This window comes from Hemibagrus wyckioides, linkage group LG12 (assembly GCF_019097595.1).
Source record: "Hemibagrus wyckioides isolate EC202008001 linkage group LG12, SWU_Hwy_1.0, whole genome shotgun sequence".
Taxonomy (NCBI): Eukaryota; Metazoa; Chordata; class Actinopteri; order Siluriformes; family Bagridae; genus Hemibagrus; species Hemibagrus wyckioides.
In genome coordinates, this window is record NC_080721.1 from 12,628,498 (window position 1) to 12,652,954 (window position 24,457).

A 24,457-nucleotide genomic window follows, 5' to 3' on the forward strand; every position below is an offset into this window, starting at 1 on the left:
GGCCTTGAAATGATGTTTAATGGAATTTTGAAAAACCTTTTCATTAGTTTGAACCATTGTTATTATTATTATTATTATTATTTTTCTTGATCATCCGGACATACTAGGTCTTGAACAGTATTACAGTAACGCAATTAGTTGTACATGCAATTTTCCAATCCAAATGTCCGATACTCGCCACCCACATTCAAGTGTTTCTTTCTTTTCTTTTCTTTTTTTAAAGCGAGTAACATTTTTTCCCCCCACCACATTGAATATTTTAGCCAAAGCAAAAATGTCCAAACTACTGCAAATCAACGAAACCAGTTCACTGCTGAGTACGTAAAAAAGCTGTGGTATGTGACTTATATCATAAGTTATCCTTCACGAAAGTGTGCTGGAATTTTTTTTTTTTTATACTAGAAAAAAATTGGAAAAACAAAACATTGCTTGCCATCTAACATTCCAACAATTCCCTACATTGAAAAAACTCCAAAGTGCGAAGCCTCTGGAAAAAAGATCTATCCTTAGTTAGTGCTAAAACAGTTAGTTCTTGACACAGGAACAATAAAAATAAAAATAAAATTAAAAAAAAAGATGTAAGGGTACAGCTACAGTGCAAGAGAAGACCGGGAGAAAATATAAACAGAAATAAACAAGTATAAAAAAAAAATCATTTGACATTTGTTCGGTAAAAACAGTAGGATAAATACAAACATAGATAGAGTCCGTCCAATGTGATCCTTTTTCTTTTCTTGCTTTTTTTTGTTTTGTTTTGTTTTTTTGCTTTCCTTATTCATTAAAGGACTTAACAACAGTTCAGTCTATCCATCCAAGTTCAGGGGTGCTGTAGTATGCAGTGTTATTCCATAGTACATTCTAATAGAAAATGAGAATAGCTATTGTACATACAAGAATTGAAGCCATACAATCATAACCATGACTATAATAGTAGTAAGAAAGAGAAAGCAGCACTGATAAACCTACAGTCCATCCCCCATGTCCAATCTTTTTCCCCCCGTTTCATTACACCATCGCCTGGACTGGTAAGAAAACAAATGACAAAAAGGAAGAGAGGGTGCTGTTTCGGGAAGGGTGCGGGGTAAAAGGTGCATTCCATTCGGGGACTTTATACATTACCTGCCAGAAAGCTATCAGTGTTATCACATATAGTGGAGTAGTAAGGTGGCTGGCCATCTGTGTTGTCCTCGTGCTGGGGAGACAGGTGCATGGGAGACTCGGGGTCAGACTCCTCGAGAGCACTGGCTCCTGTCTTCCCGCACAGCAGGTATTGGTCATCGGGACTGGCGTGTGACTCCCCTTGCTGGCCAAGGGGAAGCAGGTCAACAGGACAGCCCAGCAGGTCCTCGGCTTTAGCGGCTGCAGCAGGCAAGGTCAGCTCTTTGATGAGCGAGGGATCCTTAGCTTCTTCTGGAAGTTGGTCTTCGTTCTCCAGAGAAAATATCCCAGGGCTTTTACCACAGCTCTCGGCAGTAGAATGGGCATTGGAGTTGGAAACTGAGCAGTCAAAGCCATAAGAGGCTACAGAGTTGGCTGACTGTGGGGTCCCACCATCTTCCTCTCCAGCATGAATGTCAGTGGCCTCCTCATCTTCATCCAAGGCGGGGAGGTTTCGGGAGGCGGTAGGACTGTCTAAGGCTGCAGTATCATCAGCTGGAGCGTCGGGCTCATTGATTTGCATTTCTCCTTCGGTATCACTTGCCTCATCTGCAGAAGTAGTAGGGGATGATGGAACAGATGCTGGTGCAGTTGGAGCATCGCCCAGGACCTCATCGGCTGGGAGTGTCTCTGCCTCTTCTTCCTCGCCATCCCCACGCTCCAGGTGAATCCCGAGATCTTGTTCCTGGTCAGGCTGGGTTGTGGGGACAGGTGTCTGTTGCTTGTCTGAGCGTGACTCCACACCTGAACTGCTGTCATAGTCCCGCAGCTCTTCAGGCGTACTCGTCTCACTACTGCTGTGGGCTGCCAGGGCTGTTCCACTTAGGGTGCTTGACTGGGACATACCAATAGCAGGTGCACACAGGTTAGCGCCATCCACTGGGACTGAGCTCTCTGTCTCTTCACGGACCTCAAGGTGTGGTTCGGTCAAATGACATAGAGGCTTCTCCAGCCAGGCTTCAGCAGGGGACTTTGTGGGTGTCTCAGGATCTGATGTCTTAGCGTCTAAGGGACTTGATGTTATGTTGATAGAGGTTGGCTGAGCCCAAGTGTCTCCAAAGGGGTTGGATGGGCCCCAGGCTGCCGTCATGGGTATAGAGGGAGCTGGAGCAGTGCGGTTCAAATTGTCTAGATATCCTTCCTCATAGTCATCCTCATCAATATTTCCAACAATCTTGCTTCCACTCTCCATCTGGACTTCACTAACCATCTCAACATCTTCATCCTCATGATCCTCCTCTTCTTCAGATTTGAGGTGAACATCCATATGATGATCACCAGCTTGCTCCTGACCAAAGCCCATGTGGTCCTTGTCAATATTTTCTGGACCAGTGTCCATGTCCTCCTTTTCCTGCTCCTCTTCCTCCTCTTCTTCCTCCTCTTCCTCTTCATCTGAAAAAGATTTGACCCCAGGTGGGCCCATAAATGGCTGTTCCATTTCCACTTTTTTCAGAGAGAAATCCTCTCCATCTTCATCACTGTGATGACTCTCCATTTGGAAGGGTGAGGTTACTTCTGCTTGCTCCTGCTGGATGATGCTTCCAAAATCATCAGACTGCATTACACCGCCACTGGAGATGTTAGCGTCTGATAATCCAAACTTAAACTCGTCCACTTTCTGTGTTTCAGGCACTGCTTGAACAATCTCTCTTGCCTCCTGCTCCTCCTCCTCTTCTTCCTCCTCTTCTTCTTCCTCCTCTTCCTCCTCATCATGGTCATCCTCATTGATTTCTTCCTCTGCCTTTTCCACTGCCTCCTCCTTCTCAATATTAGGAGATGTCGGTGACACGTTGCTGAAATGCTCTACACAGGAGCTACTCAACAGGTCAGGCTCAACTCCAAGACTGAAAGGTTTCCCTCCATCCCCTGCCTCTTCTGCAGACTCCATGGTGGTCAGGAGATCCTCTTGAATCCTGATCTCTTCTTGCTCCAAATTCTCTGTGGTAATATCACTTGAGAACATGGGCTGATTCTGTGCCCAGAGATTACTGGCAGCATACATATCTTGTAGTGGAGCAGAGACCTGGGGTTCCACATGAACAGGAGACTCTCCAGTGGGGGAGGATGGTGGTGACATGACTGTTGTGCCAAGAGTAGAAGGAACACTTGGTTTCTCATGACTGGCTAGATTCAGCTGAGCTGCCAGCTGTGGCACCACCTCTTCATGTGTTTCTTCTTCTGAATCAGATGGAATATCCTCAGTTTCTGCTGCAATGTCCTCGACTGCAGCAGTAATCAAGGATTCAACTGTGGGTTCTGGGACTGTTTCATGCAGAGGGTCAGGCTTAGGTTCAAACAGGAGTTGGGACTCAGGTTCATGGGCAATTTCAGGCTCTGTTTCAAACAGGAGTACAGACTTGGGTTCAGGGGCAATTTCAGGTTCTGTTTCAAACAGGAGTACAGACTTGGGTTCAGGGGCAATTTCAGGCTCTGTTTCAAACAGGAGTACAGACTTGGGTTCAGGGGAAATTTCAGGCTCTGTTTCAAACAGGGGTTCTGACTTTTGTTCAAATTTGGTTTCAAGCAGGAATTCAGACTCAGTTTCCAATGGAAGTTCTGATTGGGGATCAGGTGCAAAATCATACCTGGTTTCAAGCAGGTGTTCAGATGTGTATTCAGGTTCACTTTCTAATGGGAGTTCTGATTTGGGTTCAGGTACAACTGCAGGTTTGGTTTCAAGCAGGGGTTCAGATATAGTTTCAGGCATAAATTCATACTCACTTTCCAGCAAGATGTCTGGTCTGGGTTCAGATGCAAGAGCAGGTTTGGTTTCAAGAAGGTGTTCAGTCAGTGCTTCAGGTGTAAATTCAGACTCTGTTTCCAACAGGATGTCAGATTTTGGTTCAGGTTCAAATTCAGCCTTGGTTTCAGGTAGGAGTTGGGATATAGTTTCAGGCAAATATTCGGACTTGGTTTCAAATGCAAGTTGAGACTCAGTTTCCACCAAGAGTGATACAGCTTCAACCTCGGGTTCAGGAGCATCTTCGAGCTCGGGTTCAGGTGCCTCCTCGAGCTTGGGTTCAGGCGTAACTTCACGCTGGGGTTCAGGTGAAATTTCAAGCTGGGGTTCAGATGAAACTTCGAGGGGTTCAGGTGAAACTTCGAGCTGTAGTTCAGGTGAAACTTCGAGCTGTGGTTCAGGTGAAACTTCGAGCTGTAGCTCAGGTGAAACTTCAAGCTGTGGTTCAGGTGAAACTTCAAGCTGTGGTTCAGGTGAAACTTCGAGCTGTGGTTCAGGTGAAACGTCGAGCTGTGGTTCAGGTGTAACTTCGAGCTGTGGTTCAGGTTTAACTTCGAGCTGTGGTTCAGGTGAAACTTCAAGCTGGGTTTCAGATAAAACTTCAAGCTTGACTTCAGGTGCAACTTCAGGCTTGGATTCAGGCAGGACTTCAGGAGATTCACTGTCTGTCACAGCGATGAGGGTACCAGCAGCTGTGGCGACAGCAGCAGTGGCGGCAGCAGCAACAGCCACGGCTTCAACTGCTGCAGCGGTTTGAACAGCAGGAGCTACGGCTTCTTTCTCGTTCTCTTTAGGTGCAGCTTTGGGGCCACGTTTAACTGGCATAGGAGTGCTGCTTCCCACTACTTTCTTAGGGCTGGCTGTCTTGGCTGTGCTGTTCTTAGCAGTAGATGTTTTCAGTGTGGCATCCTTTGATGGAGTTGGTTTGCTTTCCTTAGGCTTGCCCGTCTTGGCTTCCACTGCTGGTTTGCTGGGGGTTTTCTTGGAGACAGACTCCGGTTTGGCTGGCGTAGATGCCTTCGGGGTGTCAGGCTTGCTGGTCTTATTGGAAGCCGGGCGAGTTAGAGGGGAGGCGGTTGATTTCTTCGCTGCTGGGGTGGCTGGCTTGCTCGCATCTAAACAAATAAGCATATGGCAAAGAGAAGAGTGTTCTCAGTGTCTTACTGTGTTATATAATCAATGTTGAACAAGGAAAAAAACTAAAGGCTATGGAGATGCAGATGTCAAATACTGGACGAGTTTCATGTCCACTCATTTTTCTTGCAAACAGGCAAGAAATACAAGGCACATTCATTTAATACACATGACTTATACCAAATAATCAACATCTTATCCATAAAAAAAACACATCATTTAAAAAAAAACTTTACTATAAGAGTGAACCTGCTTTCATTTAAGAATATAAAGATCTTGTTTACCCTTCTTGATGGGTGTAGTGCTCTGTGTGGTTATGGTTGCAGCTCGACTAGCAGAGGGAGTTTTAGCAGGTGATGGTTTAGCAGTAGAGGTGGTTGTTTTGGCTGCAGATGGAGTGGTTTTCGATCCGGATGTTGGCGTCTTCGATGTGGCGGGAGCAGCCGACTTTGGTGCAGCAGAAGCTGGACGAGAAGTTGTGGCACCTGTGGCAGGCCTGAAGGAGAAATACAGAAAGAGAAATATGCACTTAGTCTCAACGGAAATCATATAATTTGTTAAAGCACATAACAGTATACGACAGTGTTAAATATTTCTCTGAGGGTAATAATATCTCTCCGTAGGTGTGATGCTCTGTTTGACCTGAGCCAGTTGTTCTGGGCCATGGAGGACAGGCAGGAAAATGCACGGAAGCACAGCAATGGGAAAGGAGGTAAGAAGGTACAGTCGTTTTATTTATATGCACCTCAGAGCAGGAATGTGAGATAGGATCAGGTCAGCTGTTCCTGTTTTTGAAAACCAGGCCAGGACTTCTAATAGAGTAAATGGAAAATTTGTAAAGATCCTTAAACTAAGTTACGGTCTTCTGGGTATAGGGTGAGATGTGCAGTTGTTCTACAAAGATGAATGGGGACCTGGTTCAGTTTAATCTGGTTTCTGATAAAGGAGTAGAAAGAATGGCTGTGACTTTTGATCTGTTCTGAACCCACAAACACTGAGTAAGAACTTACTCAGCTTAGCGTACATTCAAGACTCCAGAAAACAGTAAGGCACTCTGTGTGATCGCAGTGAGCATTACAAGGAAACAGGAATCATTCCTATGTGTTCTACATGAGTAAGTGTGTGTGTCATTAATCCCAGCAATCCTGCATTCACACTACAATGCATGAATACGGACATTCCAATCCTATTGCGCGTCTTGTGCGACATTTCTTCAGCTATTCTCTCACAACTTTAACTCATATTAGTTACTGTTTACATGCAGAAATGGAAGAAAAACGTCTGTGTATGACCGCACATTTAATGCATTAGAAGGGGCATTACAGAGATCCTTGGTGCCTCAGGTGAGTGTATGTAGCTAGGAGCTTGCTTTACATTTTGGCTGCCATTTCTTTTCTGAATAACAAAAAGCCTAGACAGTGCACTCCAACAACAGACGAAGTTCAAGCAACATAAGTGGCTTTCGAGTGTGACTGTAGTTAAGAGAGTTCCTTAAAGCCCTGGGCATCGTCCTGTTCACTGATCAGTAGCCATGTTAATTGCTCTCCTTCTCGCCACCTTTTATTTCCTGTTTATCCCCTCCTTAGTACTTACCCTACCGCTAACCAGACATACTTATCTGTATTCATCGTTTAATCCATGTAATCCTGTTCTAATTAAGCTCCACACTGAAGCACTACTGACTCCCCGAACACACAAGGGTAGCCACAATCCCGTCAAACCTGACACAAAACCACTTCACCCCTAAAAATAGCCATAGTCAGCCCCCTGTTTCTCACCAGTTTGATCACATGACTAATGCTGCCTGGTAAGTGGTCCAGGGCTTCACATCAGGCGTGACAAAAGCAACCTAGATCCTGCAGGCACGGTTTGAGCGCCTGATCTTGATTCACGCTCCACCGGCGGCCTGCTCTAAATAAAGATTCGGAACCAACCAAGAGCGCCAGCGAGGATGACAAGACAAGAAGAGCTGCAAGAGTCACTTTAATCTTTAATGCTGAAAAAGCACAAGCAAAAATAACCAGTCAAATCCCACTCGTGTGTGTGTGTGTGTGTGTGTGTGTATGTGGAAGCAGAAAAAGCACACGACTGCTGAATACTGGTGAAAGGAATAGAAAGAGCATATCAGAGAGACATGACAAAAATGTCCTACGCATGGAGCCATGGGTATAAAAGGCTAGTTATGCAGAGAGAGAGAAGAAGAACAGGCTTCAGCAGTGCCGAGCGGAACAACGCGTGTCTTCCTGATTCAGCTCTTTTCATACAGAAGAGAAGGAGTCTGTCAGATGAGCAAAGACACAGCAGTAGTAACAAAAGAAGCAGTAGAACTCCAAAGATGGAATATAAATTCACGGTGCAGTCTCACAGCAAGGCAACATGACTTTTTGTTTTGATAGGTATGATAAGATATGATAAGAGCTGGCAACGGTAGCAGCTGCTACACATCCACTTGAGATTACGGAATGTGGGATTTTGGAACATGGAATTAAGGAATGTGGGATTTTGAAATGTGTGATGGACTGTGGGATTCTGAAATGTGGGATTATGGAATGTGGGATTTCTGTAGGATTATGGAATGTGGGATTTTGGAATGTGGAATTGTGGTATGTGGGTTTTTGGAATATGGGATTAAAGAACGTGGGATTAAGGAATGCGGGATTATGGAATGTGGGATTAAGGATTGTGTGATGGAACGTGAGATTATGGAATGCGTGATTATCGTATGTGGGATTTTGAAATGTGGAATCATGGTATGTGGGATTTTGGAACATGGGATTAAGGAATGTAGGATTTTGGAATGTGGGATTGTGGTATGTGTGATTTTGAAATGAGAGATTATGGAATGTGGTATTATGGAATGTGGGATTATGGTATGTGGGATTAAGGAATGTGTGATGGAACATGGGATTATGTAACGTGGGAATATGGAATGTGGGAATATGGAATGTTCGATTATGGTCCCCAGCACAAAATCAAACTGGGAAAAGTATAAAATATGGTCCTAGTTCCTTTAAGTAACCCTAAAGTAACGTTCAGGGCTGGATCTGCATCTACTGTCAGCACCATCAGATGATCCCATTAGTCCCATAAATTTGAAACAGAAATGAAAAGAAAATCTAAAATGGCAGCTGAATCTGCTGATCCAAGTGATCTAGGGAATGTCTGGGCATGGCCTAATATTCTCTAACTTACTCCTAGCCTGCTGCCACAACACAATAACTCTAAACATGAAGAGAAAGCATGTCCAGCATGAACGAATCATCTTGAAGTGTTCAAGTTGTCCCGAAATGGCTTGAGAGTGGATTTGTTGATGCGTTCCCCTTTAATGTAGGAAGTCTGAGTGGTGGTCACAAGACATCCAATAGCCTTTGCGATGCAGGACATCAGCGACTCTAAACAAACCTGCTAGCAGCTTAGCAAAGCAGCTACACATGGGGAACAGCATAGAGTTCCCACCACTGCTCTTAAACGAGTGAAGAAACTACTACAGCTGCTAACGACTTATCCGTTACAGAAGTATACGATTTAACTAAGACTTCCTCTCAAACTCATTTCCTGTTGGTTTATTGTTCGTTGTGTTTATTTTCAAGCATACTGATGACACTCATTTCGACTTCAGGAGCTCTGTGAAGCGAGCAGCATCACCCCAATGCTTGGCCGAGCGGCAGATTTTGTCTTTAATTTGACTTTCTACTACGGCTCGAAGGTTCCTTCAGCTTCAGCGCGAGGTACAGGGGATGAACTGAGGCATGAAGACCAGGATGGTGCACCAACATTCCACACCCTGATACTCGATAAGAAGTAGAGGGAAGAGGAGGCAGAGGGACACAAATAAATACCCCAGCTCAAACCAGTACGCATAATCACCAGTGACAGTGCTGACTCGATTTAGAGAGAGTGGGGGGGATGAGGAGGGTAAGAGAGAGAATGAATTGTCTGTTTGCTTTAAATGCAACATGACAGAGAGGAGGAAAGGCGGGATATGCACTGCTCATCCGATTAAAAATGATAAAACTTCACATTAGTGCCACGTTCCACTTCTCAAATAAGGTCCTGTGTAGAACCATGCTTCGGTTTGGCAGTCTGCTCCTTCACAATGCTGCAGAGATGCGGGGAAAGAAGAAGAAGAAGAAAAAAAACGACAAACTAGGCCACTGCTTTCATATTTTATGTGTCTATAAAAGTTTGATGTTGCCATCAGCCAGGCCACTGGGATCTGTGCCTCGGGTAGGGGGCAAAGGAATAGCATGATTACATGATTCTGATTATAAACAACATGATCATAGGGTAAAAGGGAAGAAACACACACACACACACACACACACACACACATTAAAGTTCCTGAAGGTAGCCCTGGGCATTTTCTCTACAAATAATGCTGACTCATTAAGCATTAGTCATAATATGAATCATTAGGCATTGACATCAGGGAGTTGTTGGGTTTTGTTTTTTTGTTTTGTTTTGATCCACAAAAAATTAAACAAACACTTCTGCTGAAATTCCTCAGCATGTGATGGCGGGAGCAGAGGCAGAGACCTCCACATGAAGCTGAAGGGAACTGGCAACTAACAACCGATGAAGTTTTAATTGGGCAACTGGGACTCTTTAGCCCCTTTTACGGATTCTGCTAATGCCTCGAAAACGCGCAGAGACACGTGTGCAGCTCCGCCAAGGAGGCATCGATCCAAATCCCAGCACCTCCCCGGTGTGGATGCTTCTCAGAGCGAGCAGATACACGAAACTCGCTCGTAATCACAACAGACAAATCCCGACGTGCTCAAGAAAAAAAAAGAGCGGCGCTCCTAACTCATTCACTTGTCGTCTGGGCTCCAGAAATCCGGACCTTCAACATCCAGAGGTCGGCTGAGGAGCCGAGGAGATATGGCATCACTCCGGCAGGCAAAGACAAGTGGTGCTGCTAACGTTAGACGCTAATTCAAAACTCCTCTGAAGTAGGAATGTCAAAGAATTTCATCAAACCTGACTGTACAATATATACACAGATCAAGCATAACATTATGACCAGGTGAAGTGAATGAGACTGATGATCTCCTCATCATGGCTCCTGTTAGTGGGTGGGATATATTAGGCAGCAAGTGAACATTTTGTCCTCAAAGTTGATGTTAGAAGCAGGAAAAATGGACAAAGGTAAGGATTTGAGCTTTGAGTTTGACGAAGGGACAAATTGTGATGGCTAGACCACTGGATCAGAGCATCTCCAAAACTCTGCAGCTCTTTTGCAGTGGTCAGTATCTATCAAAAGTATCCTTTACATCGTTTAAGTATCCTTTGAGTCCTGTAAGTTGCGAGGTGGAGCCTCCATGGACAATCCCTTCCACTGTTCTGTACAGTCTGGATTTGCATACTGGAACCTGATTGGCTCCAATATTTTATGACACAACAATGTCACTCATTTAATCTAGAGAGCATGTTTAATAGTGTGACTTTACTGTTGATTTCTTCACTCATTTTCAGTAGCTATTCATTTTTAAATGATACGCATCACTATGTATATGATTGTAGAATTGTGTTGCTATTTTTTTTTTTAAAACCTGTGAAAATCTGAGATTAATAATACTTAATACAAAAGTGGGACAAAAAAGCTACTGAAAACCTATACAAAATGGTATAACAGTGCAAACAGAACAAAAATACCCTATATCAGGGTCCCTAATAATAAAAATCCTCATGATATCTGTGATTCCTCTCAGAAGCGTGTTCATATATCACAGTATGGACATTCTCCTGCCATGTTACCCCACGCTCTGAGAAAAACTGTCCACGGAGCTATGCAGTGGTGTACGAGCGTGGATTTGTGCGCACTCAGAAACCCCAGGGCTTTCTCTGTAAATAAAACAGGATGGTCAGAGCGGTCACATGACACTGGGAGAGCTGCTGTAATATTCATCACGGCATGTCCGAGAAGAAAACAGGAACAGGAGACTTAAACACACAATGAAGAAAGCTGGCCAAGAAGGTGAGGAGAAAGAGGCAAGGCTGTGTTTTAAAATAATCAATCAATCATCTAACACACACACACACACACACACACACACACTCACACACACACACACACACACTCACACTCACACTAACACACACTGCCACACCCAGCTCTCCTCTACTGCAAGATCCATTTTGGTGATTAGATGCAGTGCAGTGGCACAGAGAGAGAGAGAGAGAGAGAGAGAGAGAGAGAGAGAGACAGACAGACAGACAGAGAGAGAGACACAGAGAGAGAGAGAGAGAGAGAGAGAGAGAGAGACAGACAGACAGACAGAGAGAGAGACACAGAGAGAGAGAGAGAGAGAGAGAGAGACAGACAGACAGACAGACAGACAGAGAGAGAGACACAGAGAGAGAGAGACAGACAGACAGGCAGAGAGAGAGAGAGAGAGAGAGAGACACAGAGAGAGAGACAGACAGAGAGAGAGAGAGACACAGAGAGAGAGAGACAGACAGACAGACAGACAGAGAGAGAGACAGACAGGCAGAGAGAGAGAGAGAGAGAGAGAGAGACAGACAGACAGAGAGCAAGAAAGAGAGAGACAGACAGACAGACAGACAGGCAGAGAGAGAGAGAGATTTCCAGTATAATGTGAGGTGACTCACTGGGAGCCGGATAGATGAAGGACACGCCCATTGCGTCAGTGTCACTTGTTCATCTACTGCATGAGTTCATTAAAACTCCACACACTGCCATGAAGCGGGGTTACAACAGGTCAGTGTATCATCAGTGGTCATCACAACAGAGCTATTCTCTCTCTCTCTCGCTCTTAGCCACACACACACACACACAGATGCCAAACACCCACAAAACCACTGAGACACGGATTCCAACATAAAGACGTAGAAATGCCAACATCGTCAGGCAGCTGCATGATCCCACACAAACACATTCTCTCTCCCTCACTCACACACACACACACACACACTCACACACACACACACACACATACGCAGAGCTACGTGTGTTCATAGCCATGTTTTATTCATGCACCATCCGTTTTATACACTGCAGAGACCAGGATCTCCCCACTGTTACACACACAGATACACACACACACACTGTCACTCACACATGCATTTGCATTCAGCCACAGATATTAAAAGTATAACTGCACACACACACTGCTACACAATGGTGGTTTGATTTAAAAGCCAGGATTGAGCCAAACACATGAGAACATCTCGTCTGTAGCGTCTCGGTGCGATCACCTCACGGGATAAGGTGGAATATTTCCGAGGTCAAAAAGATTTCCGTGAAGATTAAATCGGCTCCATGAACGCGACTCTTATCCAGCGTGCACGATCATGAGCAACGTTACAAACGATTACTATTATTACTTTTTAGTGCAAAGATCAACATACAGCCGAGGGAATGTGAAGATACTGTCATGCAAAAGAAGCCGAAAGAATAAAGTTTAGAATCAGCAAAAATAAAAGAGTGAAACAAGGTCACGGGCCATAACAGATGATTTATGGAGCTGCTTCGGATGTAGACACTCATCCAAAACGAGGCGGGTTTTGGCAGAGAGAAGGATACGGAGCTTAATTAATCCTGAGATCCTCCTCGCGGTCTGAGTTTTTTTTTTTTTTTTTTGGGGGGTGTCCACCTGAATCCTTTCCTTCCAAAACAGGAAACAGCACACAGTGACACTAAGAGAAGGAACTTGTCATGTCTCATGTAAACACTAAAGAAAATATTTACAGACACAAAAAGATTACTGTTTATCACACACACACACACACAAACACGTGTATGACGTAATGTGACAGAGACCGCCGAAGCCCTTCAGGACATTCCTCTTCGTGGCTCAGTAACAAAGCCGTGGTTCGGGTCGAGGCGCCGAGCGACCATATTTGTTTCAGCGAGACGTCACGCTCCACGCAGGTATTCGCGATAATCAGAGCTGATTGCTGAAACTCCACACAAACACAACACACACAGTCTGGCATGTCATTCGTCTCCAGATCTCTTATCTAAACCCTGTGTGTCTTGGCGAGACTATCAGCCTACTAACGGAGCAAAGCCAAACGTTTCCCAGAAGCAGTTTTTTCCCGTCCAGATGCTGAAATGCTAAATGTTATACTCATGCTAATTAACATGTGGGCTGAGCTCACGGAGAGGGGGAGGGGACTTAACGTGCAACCTAAACACCATAACCTTCGATGGTCTGGGAGCCTGCATGGTAACATCTGCACCAATCAGAGGCCTACCTGGTTGTCTTGGAGACGGGTGGCTTGTCGGTTCTGGGAGAGGAAGTGGTGCTGGGCTTGGTGGTAGCAGCAGAGGCAGGTCTGGGAGCTGTATTAGGACAAGGACAGTTTTAATAAACATGTTAACTCAGAAAATCCTGAACTGTGTAACTATTTATTGCGGTTTGCTAGCGATAACATCCAGGGATGCTGCAGCATGTTATTCCTGGTTTAAGGATTTTAAAAAACCCTCCAAAAAAGGTCCAACATGATCTAATCAACCAGAACAACAGCCAAACAAAACATGCTAGCACGGTGCTAATTCACTCATTCTTACAGACATTACTCTTTTCACAGCGCATCTTTCCACCTACCTGTCGGTTTTGGTTTGGTTTTGTCCCCATTAACAGATGTCTTCTTAACTGGCTGTGTCGTGCCGGTGGTCTTTGGTGCCCCAATGGGCTTCTTTTCTGTGGTCTTGCTGGCGGTTTTGGTGGTCACTGCCCCCGCAGCACCTACAGGCTTTTTAGAAGCCGTGGTGGTTGTCTTCTTCTCAGAAGCCGCGCCGGTGGTGGTCTTCTTGGCAACGCCGTTGGCTTGTGGCGGCTTCTGTACTCCATTCGTCATGCGGCTCTGAGTGGTGCTGGGACGAGCGCCAGTGGTGGATGTCTTTGTTTTGGTGACACCCTTTGTCTTTGCTTTCGGGTCTGCGGGCTTATCCATGCTGGGTTTGGTGGCGGCCGCGGGTGTCTCGGTCGTCTGTGGTGCCCCTTGCTGCATCTCTTCCGTCTGTGAAGCGGGCGGAGCCTGTTCCTGGCCTTCCCCCAGCGGCTCCGCCTGGATCACGGGATCTGCGTCTAGTGCTACCATTGGCTCTGTCGCTCCTGAGTCGACCCCGTCTGGTTTCATCTTGGGAAACAGGGAACTCAAACGACTACCAGGTACAGTGAACTACCTACAAACACAGAAAAATAGTGCAGTGTGAGAATCATGAGAATTGTGAAAGAATAAACCCTTTGTACTGTCAGATAGAAGCTTGGGAATGATCAGAGTAGGTCTGCTGTTTGAGAATCAGCATCATTAGGTGAAGGGACTATTATAGGATCATCAGGCTACTGACCAGAACGTTGTGAGGTGGAATTCCAGGTCCACCAAGCTGCCACTCCTGGCCCCCTGAACAAGGCCCTCAACCCTCAATTCCTCATTTGTATAAAATGAGATAAATAATGTAAGTCGCTCTGGATAAGGGCGTCAAATGCCATAAATGTAAATCATTATCAGGAAAAAGAAAAGGAACGAAACAGACTCTGATGAGAACAACTACGCCTTAACAAACTTGTCTCTGTGCTTTCAAATGTAATAAAAACAAATGCCACGGTAGCATGTTGTTAATTATCAACAGAGTGCAGAGTTTCACAGTTGATATGACACATTAATAATCTCTGCCCCGACTCTAACAGTGTCTCTGCTCTCGAAATTCTCTGTTTCAGACAGCGAGAAAAAGAAGTGGTTTGTATTAGAGTCATATAACCCCTGTGAATGTTTCAGCCTTGGCTGTTACCCATCATGCCTTTCTGGTGCAGATGTTTTACGTACGTTTCAAGAGTGACACAACTGCTTTGGGGCAGCCAGAAAAAGGATGTGGTTTGGCCCAGAGGGGTGCATGGGAACTAACAACAAAAAAAAAAACACAACAGAAGCTTGAGGTCCCGCTGGACCCGAGACGGAAGACGCTCGATGTTCTAACTTCCGCACTGAATATGTCTTTCTCTCACACCCACAATCATTACATCATCCTGGTCAGCCCGAGCTTAACTTTTTCCTCCCTTCCTTTCTCAGAAGGTCTTCGAGAGCTATATGCACATCCCCACACCGCTTTCGGTCACCCCTCCTCCATCCTTCTGTCCAGCAAAAAAGATCTGCGCTAGTGCTCTTAGGAGTGTTTGGACAGATGGCCTTAACAGCTGAGGAAACCCAGAGAGAGAAAGAGAGAGAGAGAAAAGAGGGGGAGAGTGGAAGAGAGGGAGAAGTCTAAAGGGAGAAGCTATACACACTGGCAGACAGATCTGTCTCACTCTGACTCCACTGAACATTAGCAAAGGAAGAGAGAGAGAGAGAGAGAGAGAGAGAAGTCCAGGTCTTCCCAGCCAAAAAATGTGGCTTTGGTCTCCAAGAAATGATGACAGTAGAGGCAATCGTCTCCTCAGGAGCAACAAGAACAAGAACGTCTGCTAAAACACCAGAAGCTACGTCTTTTGGCTTTATTTTTGTTTTTCATGGGGATTTTTGTGACCAACAACACGCCTCCTAGTCTCTTACGTCACCTCCGCCCACATTCAAAAAGCTGTTAACAACCACTCATACGCCAAGCACAAACACAATTCCTTATTCCAGAAAAGGTACTGGTCTCCGTCTGAGAGTCGTCTGCATATCGAGACCATGGTATGTGTAAAATATCTCATCTGTGGCGCCCTCGCCGTCCTGTCGTCTTCCTTCTGGTTAAAGGGCGCTGGCGTGGATGAGATATTTTTTTCCTGCGTCAGAGCAATAAATCACACACTCGCAGCGGAGAGAGGAGCTGGATGATTAACAAGAAAAAAAGAAAACCGGTGGGATGTCCTGGATCTGAATCTTAATGTCATGTCTGAATGCTAGATTTTTACAAGAGTAAAAAAAGTTAAGGTTCTTTTCTGACCCATTACTTTGGTACATTTTCACACCAGATCAGATGACCTAACAAACCTCCATAAAGGGTAAAAAGGTAAAAAAATATTCACAGCAACACCCCTGTATTTCTTCGACTCCCATTTGAGAACATCCTACATCATTTTCCTTTCTGGCTGTCTTCCAACAAAGCGAAAGCTATCAAATCCTTTCCTGCTAGACGAGAAGGCGAGGTCCTCTGAGAGCTGCCTCTGTCTAATCAGGTCATCGGCATATTTTAAGGGCAATTTGCACTCTGCTCTCGTGATTCCCGGGCATGCCAGACACAGGGATATATACATGTATGAATAAATGCATTTCTGAATAGGTCCTTCAGATGTGCCCCGAGTGGAAAAGCAACAGTTTTGCATCACCACTCGAATAAATGAGGAACGAGGCCCAGCAGGATCTTGTGAGCTAACGCCATGCAGCTCTGGAGGCACTCTGCTAGCGGCTTGCACCCGGCATCCAACAATCAGACACAAACTGCTAGCAACTGAACAAACCAGCCAGTGCTAATAGAGCTGATGAATAGCTCACAATAGCAGTGTGTGGCCTGTAAGTCACTGTGGATGTTCTTTAAATAGCTCTCAATGGAGGAACCGTAGGGGGAAAGATTAGCATGAAGCAAAAGATGACACACAAATCCTCAACTTCACATGACTCTGTTTCTGGGAAAAAAATAAAGTTCTCATCAGCTGTGCACTTCTCCAAGGCTCTGGTTTTGGCACTTTAAAGGGGTTCTGCTAAAGCTTTTTGACCCAGTAATCATCAGCAATTTATCACCATTTGGCATTTTGCAGAGACCAGGATAGTCTCACTAATGCACCGTGGTGCCTGAGCTAACCGCAGCCAATCCTTGAATGCCAGACTGAGACAATGTAGCATCTCTGTCCAGCATCTCCACACTATCCACGTCGACCGGAGGCGGCAGTGGACCCTCCCCCACGTCCCCAATCCTAAATGCAAAGGAACACAGGACCCCTGTGTTATTTCCATTCACTATTGAAATGTAGCAGAGAGCCTTCCTACACACTTGCGGTCTGAAAACGCTGATTGGCGAACCAAGGTGTCCTACATCAAAACAGGCATCTTCCACATGAACGATCTTGACCCAGAAGCAACAGATGGTAATCAAGGGGCATCAAAACAATGACTAGACGAATTTAAAAAATCTTCATTATGTTCATCAAAGCACTATTTCAGAACCATATGTTGGTGGAATAGATGTCTAATATTTGTATTCTTTTTTTCAGATGTGGGCTAAGCAACAGTAAGAAAAACACAGTCCTGCCCACCACAAAACACAGCCCTGCCCACTTGTTTTTGATTGAATCACAGGACCAAAGCTTGTGAATTAATGACTATCAGTAGCAGATGCACATCATTTACCTGACATCCCCTTTCCACTTCAGTAACATGGATTTTTATCTGGGATCATTTTATTTATAATTGGTATATCTGCTGTTTTAACCCTCCCATACTGTGGAAACAGGCCAAATGCATCAAAAAAGCTACAGATAAGCTGTAGATGTTGACACCTCTGGACATATCTGAAGCACTTTCCATAAAAATAATCTCTAAGAGCTTAAGAGTTCTGATCACACTGGCCCACAAGAAAGTTCAATCATTGAGAATGCCATGGAACAGAGCTGCCTTTGGTTGAAACAAACAGCGCCTTTCACTATTGCGCAAATACTCCATGGGCTGTTTGTGTCCATAACGCCAACGTGGTTACGTAACGCTGTTGCTGACACCACCACCAAATAGCAGGCTGAACACCTTTATTATGTCATCTGAGCCATCATGAGACTCTGGAAGGAAGTGTTATATCACTGCTGCTAGAAGGGTCCATCTGTGAACACGAAGCTCTCTGTTCATATTTATAAAAATCTCAGGACATTCTCAATACACCCTTGGCCAGAGGGTCAGGAAGCCGCCTTGCCTCGGTGCACAAACAAACTGCTGTGAAACAAAGCTTGCTGGACTCCACCAGATTCTTCCCAGAATACATGCAGAGGAGGGGGCAGAGAGGAAGGAGTTGAGATGCCTGTACAGGTGGTGATGTCAGACCATAACAAATGCCTTTTTGAGGCCATTGGCTTCTGGGGAAGTGGGAAAACAAAACCGAATCGCTGGGGAAAAGCCAAGGGCTTTAGAAACAAGTAGGACTTGGTAGTGAGCAAGGATGTACCCTTTGTTGTTGTAACTTGGCTGGTAGGCCAACAGTTTAAGTGTGGCAGGCACCTGGGCTCTGTCCAATTCTAGGAAAAGTATTCCTTGTGCTGTAAATAGGATTTTGTCAAGTTTTTTGTTTGTAGTTCAGGGAGGACACGTGGCACTGATGAATGCCATTTCAGTTCATCAAGCATCCTAGTATTTTAGGAAGGGAAAGTTTCGACTTGGTGTAATTAACTGGGAATCATTTGTACTCTCTATCCATGGACAGTCTATTATTCTATCCTGGGTGCTACACATGCCCCCTCATCCCACCAGCTCTGATAAAGGCTTAGTCCATATCACACTCCATGCTGGTCGAATGGGCATGAGTCACCATGGCCGCAGGCTCTGGAGGGGGTTGACCCCCTGGGGGTCAGAAAGATTAACAGACGACAGGGCTCGTTAACCCTGTACAAAGCCTGAAGCTAATCCTGCTTTATCGGCCTGACCATCCTCCGGCCTATGGGGCAAGAAATCAAAGAGCGCAAAGGAAACAGAGAGCTAGTATACGATGGCAAACAAATAACCCACACAAACCGCAGCAGTCAACGCCACAAATGTTGCCATTTTGGTGAGTTTTAGTCTTGGCGAACTAAAGGACCAGTGGGAGAGAGGTTACAAAGGCTGCGTTGTGGCTGAAGACCGGAGCAGAAGGAAAAATGATTAGACACATAAGCACTTATTCGGTGCCACGGATATCAACGTTCTTCTTGCGACCGGTCAGCAGAGGAGGAAGTAGGACCACATTTAGGTGATCTCAAGAGACATCTGTAACCTGAAGACCAAAACCCATTACCCATTATCCTGCTCACAGTGAGAGCCTCTGCCGGGGGGCAAATTAGATAAGTGGTGATCGGGAGCAGCTGGTGGGGTTCAATCAATAGTGCTGGACAGTGTGTGTCCGTGTGTGCACATGGTCAGTCTCTTACACACACATGCACCGTACCGTGAGGGGTGGAGATAACATCTGTGGCAGGCAGCCAATATGCCTGGCTAGCTAGGAAAGGGAAAGTCACACACACACACACACACTACTCTACCTATAAGAGGATTACTCATCCTTTCTGCCAGGCACGGCACAGATGGAACACACAAACCCGACATACTGTGAGCGAACACACAATAATGAACAGCTGAGTCAACCGATGCGCTTCGGACTATCCACAGCAAACAGAAAGTTGACAGCCTTTAGAAAGTCGCCGGTCTTTAATTCAGTGCTGCGTTCACTGTAGAGCCATTCATGTGACGGGGCAGTGAAATAAAGAGCGCTTCATCACTGCAGTGGCTCAATAACAATAATAATAATAATAATAATAATAATACTCACTTTATTTGATTTTGTTCTCTCAGCGTTTGACTGTAAACAGGTTTCGTATTCACTATTGTGCACTTGTTTGCTCTGAGTGAATATTCACAGTCAGTGGGTCATGTGCACGCCACATGTGATGCTACACACCCTATTAATAAAGAGTTTGTATAGATAGAATAAATAAAGCCTACCCACACCAGGCAGAAGCCTCTCCAAATCCAGCCACTGTGAGCTCAGCGTGACGAGGCGTAAATCCTGCTTCAGAGTAACTCGGTATATATTATTTAATAATATTTAAACTGACTCAGCACCAGTGAGTGTATAGATCTGGTTATTTGACCGTTCAGGGAAAAAAACAGCTTGAGTGACGAGAAGGTACGCTCAACTAACCGCTCCATCCATCCGTAACGATTCCAAAAAATAAACAACAAAAACCTGCGCAATTATCATCGCCTCTGTCTGGACCATATATATATATATATAAACAACCGTCCAGAATTAATTTAGATGAATGTGTTTACATTGTTGCTCAAATTAACCAGCTCCTGATTGGGTGATAACATTAACCTCCTGCTGGGACATTAGCGTTAATCTGATTTATTTGACCAGAGGATTTTATTTAATTTTACATTGCCTTTTTAATACATAGTGGATTTATGACAAACGTAGAGATGGATCTAATCTGAAAGACAAAAAACCAGCGGATCCAACAGCAGAGGAAATAAAAGACGGTATCTGAATCGATCCTTTACCGAAGGTGATGAAGAATTAAGTTTTCAATAATATGCTCACTCCGTTACAGGAATATGATATATTTTGGTTTTGAGGCATAAAATTCTCTGAATGTCTATGTAGTATGTGCATCTGAAAAGAGAAGGTATTATCCCGGCATGTGTACCGAAATGTTTTACATTTTATCATCATGGCTCAGGACTGAAGCAGGAGGCTGTAACAAAATGAGAAGGAAATGCAAATCCAGTCCGGTCCGTCTCCTAACCTCAGGCTCGCTAACAGCGTTTAAGAAAGAAGAATACGGCTCTCGTGGCGGCTCGCTATGCAAACAGCCCTCGTATCTGCTCGATAACTGATCCGATTTATGCAAAAATTCACTTACAGTTGAACACAGAACTCATTTAAATGGGATTTTGTATTTTTCCAGAGCACGCCTGACGCTACAGTACGAACCCTACTTTGTTCCGACAGTCTGTAAATCACAGCATGCTGCTTTAAGAGGAAAACTGACCTCTGCCAAAGGTCACCTCTGGCTACAACAATCCAGAACACACAAACAGTGGAAAACGAGCGCAGTGCTGCCCTGAAAAAAAAAAAAAAAAGCCCACAGCCAACTGTCGCATGTGACAACTGCACATCGCCTGTGGAGCCTTTATCAGTCCTGCAGCAACAGGGTAACATAATCTGGGAAGAGCATGAGCAACTGCAGGAAAACCACAGCGGCGTTTTGGCACAGCCATCTTGGGAAAAGCCACGCAGCGGTCGCCTTGGAGAGTATCGATGGCTGCTGCGGTTCAGATAATCGCTCGGCTGCAGACGCGGGTGCCAGCTACGACCATTATTAATGGAGGCGGTTGTGATATTCGCGGGGTCATTCGGTTCTTTCCCCCGTAATTATTCTGGGAATAAGGGAGCTGGGACGGCCAATCACAGTGCGCAGAGAGAGAGAGAAGACGGCTGAGTCATGTGCACGGTCCCCAGGCTGCAATGGCGGCTATTCATCATGACATGATACATGGGTTTTTGTTGTCTACCAGAATATCAGGCTTTCAGCGTGAACGAGGGGAAGAAGGAGAAAAAAACACTCACGCTGAAAAACCTTACGTGTACTTATGACAGATGTTTTGTGATATCTTTTACGTATATATTAATGTACATTTGTAAACACACTGCCTTCAGGATTTGAGGAGGATTGCGTTTTTTAAAAGTCATACACAATACAGTGTATATGCTAATATCAGAGGACTCTTTTTTTTTACATTTAAGACAATATTTAACTGTGAAAGCACAGGAGTCACACTGTAATATCAGATACAGATGATTTCTACACCCAGACTCAGACATCTGGATTGATCCAACAACGGAGATGGATCAGACCAGCACACTGCGACAGTATCCTATAGACTGTAGCGTGTTAGGAGCATCGCGGTGCCTTGCGAGCTCAGACGTTACGACATCCTAAAGTCATAAAAGCGCAAGATTTGCTACGATCAACTACATCGGGCAAGGTTCTACATACTCTAACAGCCTAGAAATATATGAAGTTAGCGTCTTGTTGCTTCTCCGATATCATGTGCACTCATCTACAAATGTGTGAAGAGATTTATGGCATCACTGAGGTCACATCCAGGACTGATATTTTTTCTCGTGTACCATATCGAGGAGTGACGGCTCCGTAAGAAGACGGCCATCTTGGGTCTTTTGTTTGCCGTGAGTAAATACAGGCTCTGTAATTGAGATTAGAACCTCTTCCTGCTTTGAGACTTACACTTACTTATTGAATCAATGCGGCTTTAAAGATCAACACGACCCACTCCATCATCATCATCATCAGAAACAGTCCGAATCCTGTGGACCAGACTGTAGCCTGTTTGCTATCCCGACATGACAACAGGAAAAAGGCGTTTTCTGTCTGAAGTGTGGCTTTTAACATTCCCTCTCCCATAATAAGGTCTTGGAGTCGATCCTACTGCTGTAGGACGATTTATCCGACGAGGCGTGGGAGTCAATCTTGGCAGATATGCTGGGATCATCATGATTATAAAGAGGAGGACATCTGAAGCAAGGAGCCCACATCTTTCTTTCTTACTTTCTTTCTTTCTTTCCACATCTTTTACTACTGTGCCGACAAAGCAAAGAGACAATACAGACCACCGTGTCTGCTTTTTCCGTTCTCATTTTCATCCGTCGTTAGACAATCCGTCATCATTTTTAAGGTACACAAAAACCATGCATCCTTGAAAAAAATGTGTTGATTTTTCATGTGGCTGAAAGGGAGGAGACGGAGGAGAAGAAGAAGGAGAAGAAGAAGAAGAAAAAAGAGCTGGAGGAGGAGGTGGAGGAGAAGGAGGAGGAGGAGGAGGAGGAGGAGGAGGACCGGTCTCATCCAGCCGCCCTGCTACAGAACAATAGAAACCCAAAGTGATGGATAGAGAAATGGGGAGGGGAGATAGATAGTAGGGGGTGGCTGTTTGGGGGGCAAATAAGTTGAAGCAGCCTGAACAAGGAAAGATTAAAAAAAAAGAAAAGAATGAAATATGAAAAATTTACACCAAGAGGAGATGATGATGTTTCACAGCGACATGGGAGAAGGTTCATTTCGGTTCCCGGGTTCACGACGTTATTTCTGGGTTAGACTAGAACAGGGGGGAGGGGGGGTGATTAGGTGTGGGGAAAAAATGATAGAAAACAAGAATAAGGAAAAAAAAAAGAATGAGATTATGGTTTTCCATAATGCAACAAGTTCACTTAGGGTTCATTTAGGTGGAAATTAGACATCTTTAATGCACAAGGGCCAACAGGTTCACCTTACACACTTAGATTAGATATCTTGCGTTATCTTTTTAGATATATAAGATTATCATACTGATTCAGCTAGCCATAATCTCTCTCTCTCTCTCTCTCCTTATTTTTCCCCTCCCTGCTAACGTTATGTGTGTGATGCGTTGTCTGGTTAGCTGTTAGCACACAATGGTCAGTACAAACGGATTTGCATGTTAATAGCTTTGTGAAATGGCATTCAACTGAGACTCACACACACACACACACACAAAAAGAAATAGAAATTCAACTCTAATTCACGCGCACCATTTTCGATCTCACACCGAATTCGAGCGTCCAGGCGGGGTTTCTGTGTCTTGGGAATAAAACAAACTGGATTTAATAAATAAAAAAGGTATATTGGGGGAAGAAATGAAGTTACTAGCTTGCTATATCCCCATCTTAAAAAACAGAAATAAAGAATGGAAATTAAAATAATTAAAATAAACCCTTACCGAGCCTCAAACCGCTGTTTCCTCTTCCAGCTACGCCCAAAACGAGCTCGCGCGTATCCCCGTTTCCCCACACAAATCCGCTCCTTTCACCAAAAAAGGACAGAAAACGACGGGGAAAATGAAGGAGAAGAAGAGGAAGGAGGAGAAGAAGAAGGCGCTCACACACTCACTGGAGTTCGAGTGGAATATGGTCTAGCTGAAAGCTCCGAGGCTTTCCTTCTGGGAGCCTGGTCTCAGTGTGCAACCGGCTGAAGGAGAGAGAGAGAGAGAGAGGGAGAGAGAGGGAGGGTGAGAGATAGATGCTTCATGAAGAATGGAAAGACGCTTTCTCTCTTTCTCTCTCTCTCTCTCTCCCTCCCTCCCTCTCTCTCTCTCTCGCCCACACACAAACACGCGCGCGCGCACACGCACATACACACATTAAAATAATTTTTATGTACTTTACTGACATTGGAAAAACGCACAAAAGTGTGCGGGTTACAATATTTGCATACATATACACCTTAAATAAAAAATTAAATTAATTTGTCATCTTAATTATAAAGTGTATGTTGAATACAACTCTCTCTTTCTTTCAAACACACACACGCACACCCATCTCTACCCCACCATCATTACACACGTTCTAAATCACAGTGAGTGCACACTACCCCTACTAACTAGTATGCCAGACCAGAGGACTCGGCAACGGTTTGGATTTTTAAACCCGTCGCCATGACAACGCCCTAACGCGCGTGCTTCCATACTAAGCAGTACGTCAAATCAAATTCGCCCAACGGTCACGTTCCCGGCGTCCCGCACAGCGCCGCACTCATTCAGCATGCCTGGGGAGGAACTCGGGAACTCTTATAGCTGAGAACATGTCGCCATGGCAACGCTCTAACGCCCATGCTTGAATGCAACTATAAACGTGTATCCATAATAACTAACTACATACTGAACGGCACGTGCCAGCACTAGCAGTTAGAAGGTTCTATATACACACTA

The 24,457-nt window shown here is 44.9% G+C and overlaps 1 protein-coding gene across 3 annotated transcripts; it reads right to left on the reverse strand.

Annotated features, from left to right (window-relative positions):
• Positions 1 to 23,790, reverse strand: prr36b (proline rich 36b). 3 transcript variants are annotated; one of them, XM_058404828.1, is made up of 6 exons: positions 23,641 to 23,759; positions 23,471 to 23,553; positions 13,606 to 14,186; positions 13,253 to 13,340; positions 5,317 to 5,528; positions 1 to 5,013 (listed from the first exon to the last, which is right to left on the reverse strand). In XM_058404828.1, exons 3-6 carry the CDS (start codon positions 14,138 to 14,140, stop codon positions 1,109 to 1,111), a joined length of 4,740 nt encoding a protein of 1,579 aa, XP_058260811.1. In that variant the 5' UTR covers positions 14,141 to 14,186; positions 23,471 to 23,553; positions 23,641 to 23,759; the 3' UTR covers positions 1 to 1,108. The 3 variants fall into 3 exon arrangements, with proteins under 3 accessions (XP_058260811.1, XP_058260812.1, XP_058260810.1); XM_058404829.1 differs by lacking the exon at positions 23,471 to 23,553 and having other exon boundaries at positions 23,641 to 23,790; XM_058404827.1 differs by having other exon boundaries at positions 23,471 to 23,779.
• Between the last annotated feature and the right edge of the window lie 667 nt (positions 23,791 to 24,457).

Excerpts from the sequence above, each read along its gene's own strand:
- prr36b (XM_058404829.1), bottom strand. The coding sequence starts at position 14,140 with ATGAAACCAGACGGGGTCGACTCAGGAGCGACAGAGCCAATGGTAGCA. Across the intron at positions 5,529-13,252 it reads CCCGTCTCCAAGACAACCAG|GCCTGCCACAGGTGCCACAA; the intron begins GTAGGCCTCTGA and ends TTTCTCCTTCAG. Across the intron at positions 5,014-5,316 it reads CACTACACCCATCAAGAAGG|ATGCGAGCAAGCCAGCCACC; the intron begins GTAAACAAGATC and ends TTATTTGTTTAG.